General features: G+C 41.2%; 1 protein-coding gene across 13 annotated transcripts in view; it reads left to right on the top strand.

Moving 5' to 3' along the window:
- dmd (dystrophin) overlaps window positions 1-13846 on the top strand; it is a 348302-nt gene that overhangs the window by 68026 nt on the left and 266430 nt on the right. For all 13 annotated transcript variants that reach the window (XR_003937328.1, XM_030154578.1, XM_030154571.1 and 10 more), the window contains one exon: window positions 2442-2638. Coding sequence is in view for 12 of the 13 variants with exons in the window: in XM_030154578.1 (XP_030010438.1) it covers window positions 2442-2638 (197 nt within the window). In the remaining variant the exon portion in view is untranslated. The remainder of the gene's footprint in view (window positions 1-2441; window positions 2639-13846) is intronic.

The raw sequence follows: 13846 nt of genomic DNA, 5'->3' as shown, positions 1-13846 counted from the left end.
TTTGCAAGTGTTTTTGCTGCTAAACAGATTGTCATTGTTCCTGTGACAGTGACAATAAATATCTATTCTATTCTATTCTATTCTATTACTGTCTACCTCGAACAGTCTTTGACAGTTATATGTTATATATACATAAACATTCATTCTCCAAAGTTCTTCCATTTCAGTTGTCCAGCATACTTTGACAACACCAACTTTTTTGCTTTCCATTTCTCGTCTTTTGAGTGTTTACCTACTCTAATGCTGCAGCAGCATCTGATGTCAGCCACAAAAAAAGACAAACTGAGAGCAGTGTAGAGACTTGATTTTTTTTTTTTTTTTTTTTTTACACATGGCACATTATAAGATTTTAGATTCTAGCTACAAACCCCAACTTTGGCCGACTCTTGTCTGCCTGAGCCTGATCAGTCGTTAAGTGTGTTCCTAGCTAAAGTCAGCTGTTTGTACATATGCCAAAATGGATTGGCAAACATACGCACATAAGTATTTCTATATGAAAGCAAACTTGAATGCACCCAGACATCCGCAGAGCCTCATAATTATGCATGTGCATGTCGCAGAGCTGTGGGGAAATGATTAAAATGGAGATCATGGGATTGGAAAACAGAGTGGACTAAACAAGTGAGGCCTGTGTACACACTTGGACACACTTTTGCAGATGGTGGCATTATTTACAGAGCCGTTTGTCTTCCTCAGACAAACGATAACACCCTCAGATTTTCCCGAGTCTGCGATGCTGATAAATCAGTATTCCAGCGCCAGAAATGTGACTCTTTCACTGTGGTTATCTATCCATCTCTCTACACACACACACACACACACACACACACACACACACACACACACACACACACACACTATGTCTTCTTTGGCATGTCTGCACAGCACAAACATGTGACATTGTTTCAGGCTGTTTTTCCTCTTTCTTTCCTCTTGATTGCCATCGCTCCCACACACCCTCTTCCTCGTACCTGCTGTTCATTATTCTTATGTCATGAGCTTCTACCCATTACTGTGCTCTACACATGAGTCTGTTAACATGTCCACAACCATCACTTCGTTAGCAGTACAGTTCTTTTACTGTCTGCCTGTCTTTCCTTGTCTTTTTCTCCATGGCTTGTTTCTCTCATCTGACCCCTCTTTTCTATCTCTTTTCTATCTCCTTCGGAGTCTCTTATGGTGTTCATTTATCTGCTGTGTCTTGGTCCCACTGTGATCTGTCTCTATTAGTTTTGCCCCGGGCTGGCTGACCGGACCGTAGGCCACCCTTACTGAAGTCACCACACTGCATATCTCTCTCCATCTGTTAGAAATCTTTGCTAGGACTTAATTTAGGAGAAGGTTTCGGGGCAGACAAGCTGACTGACAGGAAGTGAGGCTGTGGGAAATAAAGAAGCATATAAACAGTGGCCTGCAGTTATTCATGAGCACAAAGGGGAAAAAAAGGCTTTCAAGTGTCCCCTTATACAGATAGACACATTTCCACTTGCCAAAATTTTATTTTGCTTTGCTTTCTTATCTCAGAGTACAAGCACTTCATAAGTTAGGCTGTTTAGTTTCATTCAGTAAGTATTTGTCCCACTGCTGACCACATGTTGGCACTGACCTGCAGCTGTTTGGCACATGAAATAAGAACGGAAAACACTGTGGGGCAGCTATTTTTCAGGTTGACTGGATTTTATTCAGATTTCTTCTTCTTCTTCTTCTTCTTCTTCTTCTCCTTCTTTTTCTTCTCCTTCTTCTTCATCTTCTTCTCCTTTTCTTTTTGTTCTTCCTCTTTATCTTCTCCTCCTCCTCCTTCTTTTTCTTGTTCATCTTCTTCTCCTCCTTCTTCGTCCTCTCTTTATCTTCTTCTCCTCCTCCTTCTCCTCCTTCTTCATCTTCTTCTCCTCCTTCTCCCTCTTTATCATCTTTTTCTCCTTCGTTTTCTTCTTCCTCTTCTCCTTTTTCTTCATCTTCTTCTCATCTTCCTCCTCCTTCTTCCTCCTCTTTATCTTCTCGTCCTCCTTCTTCTCCTTCTTCTTTATCTTCTTCTCCTTCTTCTTCTTCCTCTTTATCATCTTTTTCTCCTCCTTCTTCTTCTCCTTCATTTTCTTCTTCCTCTTCTTCTTTCTCTTCCCCTTCTTTTCCTTCTTCCTCTTCCTTTTCTTTATCTTCTTCCTCCCCTTCTCATTCTTCTTCCTCTTCTTTATGTTCCTCTTCTACTTCTCTGTCGTCTTCTTCTTCCTCTTCTTCTCCTTGTCCATCTTCCTCTTCTTCTTCTTCATCTTCTTCTCCTTCTTCTCCTCCTCCTTCTTTTTCACCTTGTTCTTCGCATTTAATTACTTTTTTTTATTTTGTCCTTTTCTTTCTTGTTCGCCTTGCTGTCCCATAGTTTTCATACAACATGCCAAGGACTCCTTGAGGCTCAACTCAAGAATCTCTTACTTTCTGTTCTTCAGATGTGGCGGTGCCTCATCCTGACAAGAAGAGTATCATCATGTACGTGACGTCGCTCTTCCAGGTGCTTCCCCAAAGCATTTCTATGGAAGCCATCCAGGAAGTCGAGACGCTGCCGCGGGCGGCTGCAGCCAGCATCACCCGGGTGGCAACAGAGGAGCACTACCAGATCCAGACCCAGCAGCGCTTTTCCCAGCAGGTTAGAACATAAATGCGCACATGTCGAACAAAAGATGCACAAGCACAATACACTCATATTGTGCTCGCTCTTTTTCATTTCTCTTAAACATTATTGTGGTTGCAATGTGACATAATAAGTGAGGCTCATTTTACTAATTTCCCTCCAAATTAACAAATGTTCATCCATGTGATACACATGCACTCAAAATCTGTGTCATTGTCATAAAAATAAATTAATAAAAGTAAAGTACAGTCTGCTCTCGTTAAACCGCCCGCCGTTATGCCGCCATTTTCGCTCACCGCCGACCAAAACCATTGCACAAAAATCCCCAATGCATTATTCCATTAGCTACCGCCATTTCCGCCTATCGCCATCCGCCAGCCCAGTTCCATGCACAAACAACACTTATACCATTGATTTCCCGACCGTTATACCGCCAGCGTGATTGCCATCGAGTACACATAAATTTTAACAATGCACTGAAACAAACGCGCCAGACGCTGATCGCGACAAGCTACGAGTAGGTCTACGGAACGGCCACCGTTCATTTATCGCAGAACACTCAGTAGGTCAGGATGTCGGGAAGAGGACGTGGGATTAAGCCAAAGCCTCAAGATGATGGGGTGTCATTTCCCGACACGGTATAATAATGCTTAAAATGTTTCCCCACTTTAAATGATCCCTTACAACATAACAGAATCAAGATTTATTTAGAAACGCAATTAGAACGGGTTAACGGAGGCAGCATAGACATCATATAGTAAAGACATGCACATTATGGACGCAACCCGTTGTAACGCCATTTTCGCTATACCGCCAATTTGGCCGTGAACGGAAGTTGGCGGTATAACGAGGGTAGACTGTATAATCTGAATGACATAGCAGATATTTTTGTGGGAAAAATAAAAATTGAAAATAATGAGCCCCAAACATTGTCACTGTGTTACAACATGGCGCCCAGTTACCATAGCAACATGTTGTAATGACCTGCGTGTCAGTCATCATGGGAAGCGTGTGAATGGCAACAGTGGCATCTTCACTGCAGCTCTGTCTGTGTTTGTGTCCATGCCCTTTGGTGTGGAAGTTGCCATTACAGATATGTATTGTGTTGACAAATAGATGTCATGATTAAGTTCCCATGAGCCTTTGCTTTGCATGCACCATCTTCGTGCACAAATATATGTACACTCACTGGGTCCTTAGAGCTAATTTTCCACATTTACATCTAATTGCTTTGCTGTTCAGGCAGCGCCCACGCCAAATAATAGTTGAGTAGGCTTTATAGAATTGTGCATTAAACAACCAAACAGCTGCAGTTGTTTGTAGACTGCTTAATATCATCTCCAAAATGATTATCTAATAGAGTTACAAAATGAGTCTGCTCTGTTTTACATCCACAGACAGCATCCTGCAAACCTACGACATTATCAGCATTACTAAAGGGTTTATCTGAATTTCCCAGCAGGACACTCTCTCTGTTGCTGTATATCACTGAAACTGGAAACATGAAAGAGACAGAGGGAACGATCTCCGCACTCAGATTTCCTCCGAAGTTGTCTTAAATTACATCCATGTGGCAGCAAACACTTAGAACAGCACCACTGCTCTTGGGATTAATCAAAAACAATTCTGTGATTTAGAGATCTTTCAGAAGAAATGAAGAATGAAATGTTGGGTAACAGCATTACTGTGGATACTGGATGGATTTTTATGTCTCCTTGAGCAGTACAAATAGTAGGATCATGTTTAAAATCTCTACATAATCACTTTCATCACATGATGTAGAGGGGAATGAGATTTCACTAGACATCTTAGTGCACAGATAAAAGATTATGCGTCAAGACTTAGGCTTTTCTGCTTCAACTGAGTTTACTTTTGCTTTACTTTTGGTTTGCTTGAAAAGTAGGACTGTGTTGTCAACTTTCTTCAGCTTTTCTTGTCCTTCATGTGAAAATATATGAAAAAGACACTTTTTTTTTAATTTGAGTAACATAAGTACCTGCTAACAGTAGCTCATATCAGGGCTTCTACTAAACAAGACCAATGATAGAGTGATAATATTGACATTCATTCTGGGAAAGACATTAAACAAGACAAGCTTCAGGTTAAAATGCAGAATTAGCTCATCACACAGGCACTGACATTTGGAATAGTAACATTCTGTTTTAATTGGTGTACTCACTTTGCTCTTTCCAATTAGCAAAGAAAAAAACTGGCCTGAGGAGCTGGAAGATTTGACCAATCTTGAGAATTGTGCAAAACATTTGTAAAGAAAACAGGTCAAACTCCTCCAAACCAGATTTAGAAATGAGAGTTGAGTTCATCGTCTAATCACCATCTGTTTCTGCATCCACGCACTGATCCACTCAGGTTAGAGCAAGCACAGCAGCCAAAATGTTCCTTTCCTTGTTTCGCTCCTCCTGTTTGTTCATAATAGTCGTGAAGCCCTGCCAGGCATGTAGTTCCAAAGGGAGAAGAAGTTGACTGCTTTGAGCATGGTCTCGTGTATCAGCTTGGACTACCCTGATGCAGAATTTTATCACTCAGTTTTATCAGATTTGGCTGCTCAATGTGAAGATTTAAGTATTTGTGTCTAATTTATTTATTTATTTTTCAATTTGGCGGTCAGTAAGTCTATTGGCACAGCTGGCATTGATTATTTCTGCTAAATTAAGTGCAACACAGTCACAGGAGCATATTTTTGATTTTTGCATTTTAAATCAGTAGGGCACAAACACTGCACTTACCAACCAAAGCTGGCTACCCTAGCCCAGGTTACTGACAACTGAACTTCAGATCTGTGGGTGTATGTGTGATGCCTGAAACAAATAAGTGAGAAGGTCAACTCAGAGAACAAGGGATTTAAATTACATTTACACTGTGTGCTCTCTGGCAGGTGTACCTTAAAAAAAGTGGCCGGTGACTATATTCACTGCAGCTGTAGTCTGTCTGCTTCAAGGCTTGACATGTACGTTCTGAGATGCTCATCTGCGTACCTCTGTTGTAACCAGTTGTTATTTTAGTTAATGTCACCTTTCTCTCAGCTCAACCCAGTCTGGCCGTTCCCCTCTGACCTCTGACATTGACAAGAGATTTTTTGGATATTTTCTTTTTCTGACTATACCCTAGAAATGGTTGTGAGAGAAAATCCCAGTAGATCAGCAGTGAAATATTCAGTCCAACCCGTCTGGTACCAGGAACCATACCACATACCACAGTCTCTTAAATGACCTTCTTCCCCAATCTGAGTTTCAGTTTGGACTTCCTCAAATCCTCTAGATTGTGTCTAGATGCTGTCATGTGAATGAACTATTAGATATGTGCAGTTGATCTGGTGTATCTAATGTAGAAGCTGGTGAGGGTATGTCCCTCCCACACACATTACAGGGTTATCAACAGTTCACACCACATTTTTTTCTCATTGTTTTCACACTTGTCTAATTACCATACAATGACTTAATGACCTTAAGAGTATATACTTTTGTGTTGCATTGATACGAAATGCATTTAGCCACCGCTTCCTCCAAAATGCATGAACACTTCTTTAGTCGATACTCACCAGCAGCAAAACTTAATTTCAGAAAATTCTGCAGACATATAGATCCTGTGTTTGACACAGAACAAAACAGAACAAAATGTAGATCACTGCAAATGTAAATATGGTGAACTTTAACACAAATGAAAGCTAAATAGATTATTCTTATTTTAGCAGAAATTTTCCCCAGCATTTTGCCTACAGCTTTTTTACAATCCAAACAAAAATACTGATATTTAAAGCAAATATACTTAGGCCAAATACAGGGTGAAAAACTACTCCTGTATAATGGAAGTCATGGGTCATTTACGAGAAAATGTAACTGTATTTACTGCTAAATATTGGCATTTTTCCAAGATTCAAGACACGGGAGAATTTTGTGTAGAAGTGAAGTTCAATAGTTTCAGATGTATTGCAAACTTTTTATTTTCTGATGCAACACTGAACTGTAAAGTAGTAGTAGTAGTATGAAAAGTAGGATGTGCAGTGCTTTGAGTTAATGTTTTGTAGTTCATTGTTTATTAAAGGGGTTCTATGTAGTATTGATATTCCAAACTCTCAGCAGGAGGAAGTCTGGTACCAAAACACACTTAGGACCAAAACCACCAACAAATTAACATTATATTTCCTTATATTACTGTATAAATAATAATGATAATAATGGATTGGATTTTATACAGCGCTTTTCTAGACACCCAAAGCGCTTTACATTATTGATCCATTATTCATTCAAACTACATTTGTAGCCACAGTTGCCCTGGGGCAGACTGACAGAAGCGTGGCTGCCAATTCGCGCCTACGGCCCCTCCCACCACCAAACATTCATACACCAGTGTGAGTGGAGGCACTGGAGGCAAGGAGGGTAAAGTGTCTTGCCCAAGGACACAACGGACTTACTAGGATATAGTGGGATTTGAACCGCCAACCCTTCGGTTATAGGACGACCCGCTCTACCACCTGAGCCATGGCCGCCCCATAAAGTAACTCTAGAATCCAATGCATTGGAATTCCTTGCAGAACTTCACAGCTCTGCAGTGCTGCAGAAACACTTTAATGATAATTTTACATTACAAATAGCCTCTTTAACCAATATCCTAATTATAGTGAGAATATTGTTAGTCTCATAGCATAATTTCTGGTCAAATTGCAATATCTACTTAAAATGAAGTAGCAGTGTTAATGGAGTAACAGATATAGCAGATTTCACAATTTGGCCAAAAATATTACTTAGGCAGTTATGCTGTGAGGCTAATGATTTGCAGTAGTTAATGAGTTGTGATGGTTGAAGTGCACTAGAGGTATGACTTTCATCACAATTTGTTTTTCAAATTATTATCACTAATTCATTGATCTTTCCGTGCTTACACACCTGAATCATTTCCCTCACGGTGAACAACTTTGAAGATGACTCCATCATAAGCACAGCTTGTTTACATAACAAACTGAAATGTCACGCTGGCTTTTTCAGAAATTTTGTCACAAAGTGCACTGTGGGAATGGGAATTCCATGCAGCAGCAATTTCGCTATCTCTTTGTGAGTGCTGAACCCAAATGTCGCCTTTACCTCCATCCACCGTCTATACTCATTCTTTAAAACAACCCTGGTGGACTGTATAATTTTATGTTGTAGCGATAGGGCTCGTTTTCTTGCTGAATCTGTGAGAAACTGCTTTCGCTACCCACAATGCACTTCGCGACAAAATTTCCGAAAAGGCCCAAGCAACATTTCAGTTTGTTATGTAAACAAGCAGACTGTGTTTATGATGGAAAAAAAAAATGTGATGAAAGTCATACGCTGCTTTAAGTGATAAGACATGTGTAGAAAGTTCAGAAAAAGTGGCCATGATAGAGAAAAATATCAGCCAATTATCTATTGCGGACTAATAGGGAGTGTTTGCTGAACAAATTTCAGTCAGCTGAGTTTTTGTTTTTTGTTTTTTTTCTCGACAACAGCCCTAATATTCACAGGCTGAATCCTTTTAGTCACTGCCTGAAATCAGTGACAGTAACTCAACGTTGGAATGAAAATTGACCGCTAAATTGAGACAGAACCCCTGAATAATAGTGCTGTGAAAACAGACCAAATCTCAAGTCACAAATTAGATCTACCAGCTCTGACCTTTAGAGCTGAGTAAAGCTGAGGTCAGTGTCACGCTATCACTCTGAATCAAGGCAGGATGGAGTGAACTTCCTGAAGTAATGGCTGGTAATATTATTATCTCACTCAGTTTAATGGCCACATCAGCCATGCCGCCGTCCGCCTCCCTCCCCCAGTTTACTCCGTCTGCATCTGAGAGTGGAGAGGAAGCGCGGCCTCTTTTCTTCTGGGGATCAGACTGACTGACTGAGTGAAAGATGGAAGGAAAGAGATAAAAGTAGAGAAGAAAGATGGAGATTTTTAAACCCCTCACTGAGGAAAAGATAAGATTGGAGAGAAGGGAAGTTGGGAGGTGTAAAGATATATAAAGATGTACAGAAAGATGAAAAGATGGAGTGAGGGGAAATGAAGAGTGAGATAGAGCTGACAAATAGGGAGTGTGAGGGAGACGTCAGATGGCAATAATATGAGAGTCGGAGACGAAAGACGGGGGGGAAGAAACAAGTTACTGACAGGGGCTATTATCTCCCTCTTCCCTCATCTGTCATCATCAAAGCGGCGCTGTCTTCACCTCCTTACATCTACACCATACAACCACCTGGGACACACAGAGACAGAGCATTTCCACTCCAGCTTTTTACAAGTCATCCTTAAAAAAACCTGGAGGAAAATTACTTAATCAGAAGTTTAAGAGAGACATGCAAACGCAGAACAAAGTCAGCTTTCCTGTGACGTTATCGAAGGTGTCCGGACACTTTAACACCTCCCACCCCATACCCACCTGTCTCCAGATCGGAGCAGGTGAAAACAAATGCTAATAGTTATTTTCCAGACAACCGTTTGATCCGAGCCAGGTCGCCTCAGGGTGTCTGCTCTTTACAGCACGAAGAACGCCTAATCCACCTTGAAAGAGAGAAAGGGGAAAACAGAAAAGAGGTGGGAGACAGACAGGGAAACAGACAGAGGAGATGACAGGTAAAGAAAAGGAGAAAAGAGACGTGAGAGGAGACAAGGGAGGGAGGTGATAGGGGAGATTGATAGCTGGAGAGAGGGAAGGGAGACAGGAAGAGATTAAACTTTTATGATGTCTGTGGTGTAAAGGTTGACTTGGCTTTAGCTATGCAGCAGCTCACCCATCTGTCATAAGAAAGACAGCCTGGGAATGTCAAACAACCAGGGGAATCAGCCATCAATTAAAAGTTATTTGTCCTCACTAAATAAGATGTCTGCAGCTTGAAAATGTGGCACCTGTTCGGTGCAGAAAGCTGCAAACAAAAGATGGAAAATCAGATAGTCTGGCTCAGCCTAAACATCAATAATCCACTTTTTTCATCACCTTAAAGTCCTGGGATTCACTGTGTATTTCCTCTTGATTTTGATTTCAGTGCTCGTATTAACAGGTTAGAGCTGACAGTCTCAAAACTTGCTGTAACAGTGTGTTTTCTAGTTTGTCTCTGCAAATGATGCACAGTGAAAACATCCAATGGTTGGCATATCAACATCATACTGACAAAATTTACCTAAAAATCCATGGAGATGGTTGTTAAATTGAGTGAAGAGAAATTGTTGAAAGTGCTTTGTCAGGCTGCAAGACATTCTAAGCAGTATTTTTTTTTTTTTTCAAGGTTTACAAACCCAGTAATCACGAGCAAATGAAAACCCTGTTACTAGAGCCTTCTCAAAACAGGATCTCACTTAAATTCATGTTGATAAAATGTAAAGCATTTCCACTCAAAACTGATGGGTCCTAATGACATATCACACAGAATAAATGAATAACCCACATGCAAAGCCTTACATGCGAGGTAGATGTCCCAAAATGGAAGGATGCATTCACTGCACTTTATAAACTCTGAAATCTCTAATCTTCTGAACAGCAAAATGGACAGATGCCAACAGATGAAATGTTGATACTTTTTTTCAAGGGGAAAGTATTAGACCTGTAAAATGACCTATGAAAGTCATACTGGCATCATCGCAACATTTTACACCAGACCTTTTTCTGAGGACCCTGTTTTAGTAAGTCTTTAACCATTGCTACATATTTCAGGACAGAAACAGGTACTGCATATGTTAAAGGTCCCATATTATGCTATTTTTCAGTCACGTCATATAGGTCTCAGAAGCCCAAAAACATAGTATTTAAGTTTGTTCGCCCCAAAATCATCCTTTGTTCGGAGTTTCAGCGGTCGAAAAAGTCACTCTCACCAGTCCTCCTCAGAACAGGCTGTTTCTGGGCCTGCTTCCGGGTATGCAAATGAACGCATCTGTCCATGCCCACTCCCCCTCCCCTCTCTGGGAGAGGATGCGGCTTACGCTAGCGGTACTACGCGCTAATGTTGACTGTGAAGCCCCTCTCTCGTCTACAATACACATGTCTCAGACAGAACGTCTTTCCAAACACTGGCTTTCTTTGCCTTGAGGCGTGATTGAGCCCCGACGGAAAACGGCGGTGTTGTGTCGGGTTCGTGGACCTGACACGGAAAGACGCCTGCCGCCACTAATGCAGGCAGCTACTAACAAGCTTGATGCTAACTATACTGATGCCAACCACAAAAGGCCCGTGTTCAAAGTAGTTCTGTTGAATGTCTCTTGATATTATCAGCTCTTGCATGTTAACGGGGACGCAAACATTAGCAGCAGTAACCGAGCTATGTTAGCTGCCATGCTAACGTTAGACGTACACATCAACAACCACCAGCTTATCCGTAATGTAGGGTTATGCAGTAAAGATACAAAAAAATGATCAGAACTTACATCTCCCACACTTGTACTTGGGTCACGAAGCGTTGGTACTGCGTCCTTCTTGATTCGGAGTCTTTGTGCCAAGCCGGAGCTGTATGGGCCCATGTTCGAAAAACACTCGTCCGTGAAATGCCGGGCACACACATACAAGCGTTTGGGAATGTTGTTTGGTCCATGACCATCAAAGACATAATCCAGCCACTTTTTTCGGAGAGGCTCGGAAGTGGGGAGCAAAAATAAACTTTCGTGTTGGTGTGTGCAGCCAATGACACCACAACTTGCGTGTCTCGCCTTCGCCATGTTTGTTGTCCAAGAGGTACTTTGCCAGGGTGGGGCTCACCTTTTCATGCAGGGTGGGGCCACAGTCAGGGGGAGGAGTTAAATCCGCTTATGTCGTCATAAGCGGACCCAACTCAAACTCGGCCGTTTGAGCAGGCATTTTCACAAAATGTGGTGTAGCAAGGCAGGGAGGAAACAGACAGTTTTCAAATTCGAACGTCATAATGAGGCTACTGCAACACACAGTACTATAAGAAAACTTTCACAAAGTGAGATTTGCATAATATGGGACCTTTAAATAATGTATTTAACCAAATCAGCGAAATCTGCCAGTGTCACCTTTTCATTTATACAGTATATACTTTGTACAGGATATTATATAAATGCCTTTAGGTTGAACAGACTTTCATGTTTTTCATCTCAAGCTGTTTAAAGGTAATGTGGGAAATCTTGGAAAAACGGTTCGAACAAGCTACATTTTGAAAATACACAATTCAAATGTCCAAGCCCCTTTCTTCAGACTTCTCCCCGAAGCCACGCCTCCAGACTACCGGAACACGTAATGCTTGTTCCCGAGCGCCGCGCAGCATCAATTGCCCACCCCCCTGTATGCAGAAGTTGAACTTTTCACTTGTTATTCTGATACATGTTCTAAGTAATCACAGGCTAGTAAGAACTGGGGCTGCACAATTAATCGATTTTAAATTGAAATTGGATTTTTAAAAATTGGATTATTTTTAAAAAAGGGAAATTGTCGAATTGATTTCATCTCTCCAGGCTGCGCACATCAGAGCATGTGGGCTACCGTAGGCCCCTCTGCCTAGCTATGAGAGCGGTCTTTCACAGAAGTCCATGTAATGACCATGGATGTTAAATCTGTGATGGGTGATACCAATGTAAGCCATGGTTTCAAGCACGGATCCCCCTATTCAAATATAACTACATAGGGATCACTCATCTTAAGTTGTCCCGCATAGCTACTCCTCAGCAGAGTAGCCCAGGCAGCCCTCTCCTCAGCTACATCCACCAGCTCCGGGGATATAATCCCTCCAGTGTGTCTTGGGTCAGTCTTTTCCACGCACACGTCCTCCAATTTAAATCTAACTGCATGGGGATCACTCATATCACATGGTTCATGCACGCACAACTGATGCTTGTCACTGACTTGTACTGATTGTATCACTTCTGTAGGCCCATCACGTGATACCATCACAGATTGAGGTAGGGAGCAGTGCCTTTTATTGTGGGCTACTCATGAAAACGACATGCTGACTCCTGTTGTCTTGTAGTTTTACCCAAAAACCGAAATTGAAAATTGAGTTTTTAGAGGAAAAATGGGATTTTATTTTTGGTCAAAATTGCGCAGCCCTACTAAGAACGGCTGATTGGAGTAAGACTAATGTCAGGCTAGCAGCCCACTAAAGTTTGCTTTGAACGCTGTAATCTGTGCATTTCACTATTATGTTTGTCGGCAGAACAGCCCCATTTCATACCTAGGTGGCTAACATTATATTCCCTAGTGATTTATGTTAGTGACAAAACAGCTTGCTGGTGAACTTTACATTCTAATACAGCTAATATAGGTAGCCAAGCTCTGGCTCTGGCTCTGTTTCCTGTACGAGTGCTCCAAGCCTCTGAGAATGCACGATTCATGCACAAAGAGGGGTTCTCGCAGAGAGGGTGGGGGGGGTGGGGCAAATGACAGTTGAGCTTGATAGACATATCACCATTCAATCATTTTGATGGGCCAGTTAAAATGATTGGATGGTGTTTTTTCAGTCCTGTCCATTCCACAGGTGGCTAAATTTTTTTTATTTTTGTGTTAGAGCATTGAATTAATTGGTTGCAATCGGCGTGTGAAGGGGATTTTAAGGCATATAGTAAAAAAGGCTCCAGCAAAACATCTCGTACCCCACCTTTAAGTTGACTTGCTTGACATGCAAATAAATTTGGCAGCTTAAAACCCCCCCCCCCCCTCCAAATTTCCTTGAGGTCAGTGTTTCATGTAACTGGCACTTTTCAGTATAGTCTCTATATTGTACTCAAACATGCCACAGATAGAAAAAGAAGAATCTTAAACTTTAAGAAAGAGAGAGAGAGGAAAGAGAAACGGCCAGCACTCAGCAGAGACTGATCCAAGAGTGTCTTTGGCACTTACGATATAAATTGTACTCCCTATTATAATGTAAATTACTCCTCTATAAGCCAGACCTGGAAACCTGTAGAGAGAAAAGGCCTGAAACCCCCCATGGAAAAAGCTTTTAAACTGAGCCTGGTCAAGTGAGGAGGGACTGCAGTGTATTTTTTATTTATTTATTTTTATGTTAGTATTTTTCCCTAAATAGTGAAATGTTTCTCATATCATTGATTTTAAGATGAAATGATATTGTGAAAGTGTCTTCAGTCATTTAATCCATAATAAAGAAATGCAAGGTTCTATCAGTCCTCTTATTATTGGCAATAAGGTGAGTGTTTTATTATAGAGTATGCACTTTGGATGATGTATATTAAGTAAAGTGAATGAATAGTTCTTTTTGTCTACACCCAAATGGTGATATATTTAGTTCAT

Source organism: Sphaeramia orbicularis, chromosome 2 (genome assembly GCF_902148855.1).
Source record: "Sphaeramia orbicularis chromosome 2, fSphaOr1.1, whole genome shotgun sequence".
In the NCBI taxonomy this organism is placed as follows: Eukaryota; Metazoa; Chordata; class Actinopteri; order Kurtiformes; family Apogonidae; genus Sphaeramia; species Sphaeramia orbicularis.
Note: the sequence above shows the minus strand (reverse complement) of the source record. Positions and strands in the feature narration are given on the sequence as shown.